We start from the raw sequence: 5,052 nt of genomic DNA, 5'->3' as shown, positions 1-5,052 counted from the left end.
TATGCATTACTAGTAACTGATGAGTAGACATTGAATAAATATTGATGAACATTCATTTTACTATGTTTGCTATCTGTATGGGCTCTACTCAGATTTTCAGATTATGAATTTTTGAAGAAAGATACTTGGGGTTTCATTACTCTTTTAATTTTCCTGAATCAAATATAAATATATCTGTTTTAATGATACCCTCAGGTTAAGAGCACTGCTAGCAATCCAGACTGAAACATGCCTATAGGGTATTACCCATAGTAGGATGGAAGAGAAAATACTCTAATACTGTTGTTAGTCTAGGGTACCTTGGTATGGATAAGAATCCCAACCCTTCCTAATTTGTGTTTTGGGAAGAAGAAAGTTTTGTTGTTGTGGACTGCTGTCTCATTAAAGTAGCATAAAGATTCCAAATCCTACCAAAGAAGGCTGAGGGATCTACCCTTTCAAGTGCATAGGTCTGCAATAGATGTATCTTCTGTTTTCACAGAGGTAAGCTGGGTTTTAGCAGACAGATTTCTCATACTGTTCCCCGCAGTTGTGTAAGTTGAGACGAACTGATTCTGGTAGGGAACTGAACCAGTAGCAATCAAAATGTAGAAAGTGTAGTCCAATCAGTTCTCCAAGTAAAAGACTTGACAGAGAACTGCAAGGAATCATGTATCACAAAATATCTGGATTAATATACCCCTACATAGTTTCCCTGTGTGCCTGTGCAGGCCCTGGGAAAGACTGTCAGGCTGTAATATATAGTAAATTCTTCTTTCTGCTGATTTAAGACATGGTGATATTTTGTTCTAAGACAATTGTGTCAATCCCAGACTGTTACATTGTTTAAAGAAAAGATAATTAGTGAGGCAGCTAGAAAAGTATACCTAAGAACCCAGTGGTGTCAACAGAATTCTGTCCCACCACAGTTGACGGATTCTAGGGAAAAAATGGATAAATTGAATGCCTTTCAATTGCTCCTTTGTGATCACAGGGATACAGGTAGTTAATTTGATGGAATATCAGTTCAAGAAAAGGAAGGGGACTCAAGATTTGTGATGTGTGTGTTTACTGTGAGTGAATAGTAAGTGATACATACAGTCAAGTATAGAAATGCTATCAAATTACCTTCCCAGAAACTCTATCTATTCCTGGAGATAATTCAAATAAGGATAGTGAATGAACAGTTCACTTCATGTACTATGGTCTGAGAGCAGAAATAGTTATATTCTGATATACGTAAGCTCCCAAGAGAAGAGATGAGCCTATTTTGTTCTAAGTAAGGCTCCTGAGTAGTGAGGGGATCAGCACACCACACAAAAATTCTGTGCCAATTAGTTTCTGCCATTGGCCCAGAGAATTTTCAGATAAGGAGGAATTTCCAATTTTACTCTTAAATTTATAGAAGATATAGTTTTAGTTTTAAGGGAACAGGCTTTATTTTTTATTTGAAAATTTCATAAAATGTTGATCATATTCACCCCTTTCCTTAGTTCCTCCCAGATCCAACACCATTCTCTCCATATTCAACTTTCTGCACTCTTTTATTTTTAAGCCATTAAGCACTATTTGTGCTGCCATATGGTATTGAGTGTGTGTGGCCCTCCATGGGATAATGTCCAACATACCTGGATGTTGTACCCTTAAAGAAAACTGATTCTCCAGTAACAGCAGCTATCATTTGCCTGTAGTAGCATGCTTGTAGTTTCTCAGCTACAAGTAGGACTTCATACCCACCTTTCCGGGGGTTAGTTTTGTTATATTAGAGAATGTGGCTTAAGCCCATTAGCTTCCATGATGATCATACTTGTGGAGATTTTGCACTTTTTTTCATTTAGAAAAGGAGTGGGAACTACAGAGCCAAACATGTATATGCTGTGGACCCTGATAACTTTCATGTTGGGTTGGCTAGCACCCAGTGTGTCTCTTATTTTCCCCTGCCAGTTATTGCCTTAAACCTTTATCACATGATTTTTGGAAGTCCATTCACTGTGACTGGAATTGATTTTACTAGCTGATTACCTTACATTCTCCCTTTCTCTGTTAAACAGTGATTCCTGATTGCTGCCTTCCTGTGTGCACGCGCATCTGCTTCTATTCACCACAGTCACCATGTCTAAACTTCAGAAGAATCCAGAATGTGCAGATGACCAAGGCCAGACCTGTGAGAAGACCCACAGCCAGATTGCAGCAGTCGGCAGGGATGTGGAGGAGCCTTGTACCTCCTCTCATCTTATGACTAGTAGTCTGAAGGGCCAGACCTGTGAGGGGACCCAGGTTGCAACAGTCTCCAGCCATGTGGAGGAACCATGTTCCTCCTCTCAGCTTATGTCTAGTGAGGAGAGCCAGGCCCTAGAGATTCCACAGGTGTCTAGGGATGTGGAGGAGCCATGTCACTCCTCCCATTCTCTGATGGCTAGCAACCAAAATGGTCCAGCAGATGAGACACCTAGTACCTCTGGGGGTCTTCAGAGTCTCTTTGAGTCTTTGAGAAACTCAGGTGGGGATCTTAGCAACCAAGAACAGGGCTCTCCAGTCAATCCACCATATCAACCAGCCACCATGAATGTACCTGTGATGAGTGTCAATAGTAAAATTAACTTCTTGGTGAATTATATGCTGTACAAGTATCAGATGAAAGAGATGATGAGCAAGACTGATATATTGAGACTCATTGTCAAAGAAGATGAAGATAGTTTTCATGACGTCTTCATGAGATCTGCTGAACTCATGGAGTTGGTTTTTGGCCTAGGTGTGAAGGAAGTAGATCCTGTCAACCACGTCTATGCGCTCTTTATCAAACTAGGTCTCACCTATGATGGGATGCGTAGTGATGAGTTTAGTTTTCCTAAGACTGGTCTCCTGATAATCATCCTAGGGGTAGTCTTCCTGAAAGGCAACCGTGCCAGTGAAGAGGAGATTTGGGAAGCATTGAATCCAATGGGAATCTATGCTGGGGTGAATGATTTCATCTTTGGTGACCCTAGGCAGCTGATAACCAATGAGTTTGTGAAGGAACAATACCTGGTGTACCAGCCAGTAGAGGATAGTGATCCTGTGCGGTATGAGTATGTGTGGGGGCCCCGGGCTCGAGCTGAAACTAGTAAGATGAAAGTGTTGGAGTTTGTGGCAAAGGTTTATGGGACACACCCAGCTACCTTCCAGTCTCAGTATCAAGAGGCTCTGATAGAAGAAGAAGAGAGAGCCCTTGCCTTGATTTTAGACAGTGCTGGCCTAAGTTCTCGTTCTCGTGCAAGTTCTAATGCCATGGGCTGCAGTTTCCCTCGTATGTAGTACAATCAGAGATAGCTTACTACTGCTGTAGAATTTGCAGATATTTTTTAGAGTTGAGGGAAAAAATGTAGGTCCTAGTTTGATATAGAGAGGAGGAAGAATATTGTTTGCATAGTTCTATTTTGTCTGTGTATCGTGACATTTTTTTCTTGCACTGTTTGACCTTTCTGTTTGAATATTGTTTCACTTATTAGCATTGTTGTTTGAGCTTCAAAAATCTCTACTTTATGCAGTTCACAAATGTAATACTAAGAGCTTTGTCATAGTATAAAACTATCTTAGAAGTAGTCCAATATATCTGTACAATTATATGGAGTACTATAACAATCATTGCTAAACTTCGACCTTTCAAACAGTGTTGTGCTAATTTTTTCTTTGTAACATTTTATTTCCCAGTACAATTGCATGATATATGTGGAGTTGCTTTACTTTACAGTTGCCATGAGTAATAAAATTCAAGAAAATATTATCATACATTTACAGTTTCTTTTATTACCAAAACTTATTTGAGCATTTATTATTTTCCAATTACTATTTTAATTTTCTAGGATGCTGCATGTATGTAGTTCCTTTCCTTATAAATACATTGATTATGATAGTATATTTTCTAATACATTGAAGACAAATGAAATACAGGGTTTACACATAAAGTGATCCTTATGGTCCTGTTAAGTATAAATATCCTGAAAGAGAAAATTGTGGTTGTGGTAAGATAAATTTCTTCAAATTGCTAATTTTAAGTTGAATTTTGAGGTGAAGAGAATTGGAGTGTACTAACCTGTATGTGGTGCACCACAAAGCTGACATCCAAAAGTTTAATGCAAAGTCCTTTCCTGGTTACTTTATGATTTTGTTATATATTATAATCTATATAATTTTCATATAGAGAAAGTAGAAAGTGTCTATCTCTGACCCCACCTCTGTATGGTTGAATGTGGGCCATAAACTAAGGCTTTACTTGCAAATAAACTTAAATACATTTTTTGATAGTTAATAGTAAGAGACATGGAAGCCACTAGGTTGTCATTCGTTGCCAAGGGCCGGTGATGTAAGAAAGTACTTCATTTAAAAATATTTTAAATAGATTATCTTTAGTATAATTTGAGTTGTATATATTAACATGTGCTTAATTTGGGGGGGTTTTCGGGACAGGGTTTCTCTGTACCTTTGGGGTCTGTCCTGGAACTAGCTCGTGTAGACCAGGCTGACCTCGAAGTCACAGAGACCTGCTTGCCTCTGCCTTCTGAGTTCTGGAATTAAAGGCATGTACCATCACTGCTCGGGTAACATGCTTAAATTTTTTAATGAAGATATAAGCAGTGAAAATATTCATGATTTAGAAGAATTTGAGGAGTTGGTCCTTGTCAAAATAGGAGGACGTTTTACATCACTTAAAATTATGGAAATGAGACCTTGTTGAGCACTGGTCCTAGCATACAGCAGAGACCCAAATTGGAGCACCGGACTGAGCTCTTAAGATCCAAATGAGGAGCAGAAGGAGGGAGAACATGAGCAAGGAAATCAGGACCACGAGGGGTGCACCCACCCACTGAGACAATGGGCTGATCTATTGGGAGCTCACCAAGGCCAGCTGGACTGTGACTGAAAAAGCATGGGATAAAACCGGACTCTCTGAATATGGCGGACAATGAGGGCTGCTGAGAAGCCAAGGACAATGGCACTGGGTTTTGATCCTACTTCATGTTCTGGCTTTGTGGGAGCCTAGCCAGTTTGGATGTTCACCTTCCTAGACCAGGATGGAGCGGGGAGGACTTTGGA

The 5,052-nt window shown here is 39.7% G+C and overlaps 1 protein-coding gene across 1 annotated transcript; it reads left to right on the top strand.

The window, feature by feature from the left end:
* Positions 1-1,939: 1,939 nt before the first annotated feature.
* LOC126495184 (melanoma-associated antigen B16-like) lies at positions 1,940-3,278 on the top strand. The gene is made up of 2 exons (XM_050132762.1): positions 1,940-2,256; positions 2,347-3,278. Exons 1-2 carry the CDS (start codon positions 2,092-2,094, stop codon positions 3,271-3,273), a joined length of 1,092 nt encoding a protein of 363 aa, XP_049988719.1. The 5' UTR covers positions 1,940-2,091; the 3' UTR covers positions 3,274-3,278.
* The last annotated feature ends 1,774 nt before the right edge of the window (positions 3,279-5,052 follow it).

This window comes from Alexandromys fortis, unplaced genomic scaffold, assembly GCF_014885135.2.
Source record: "Alexandromys fortis isolate MF-2015 unplaced genomic scaffold, M_Fortis_MF-2015_v1.1 scaffold_425, whole genome shotgun sequence".
NCBI classification, from domain to species: Eukaryota; Metazoa; Chordata; class Mammalia; order Rodentia; family Cricetidae; genus Alexandromys; species Alexandromys fortis.
This window is presented reverse-complemented; position numbering and strand designations above follow the sequence as displayed.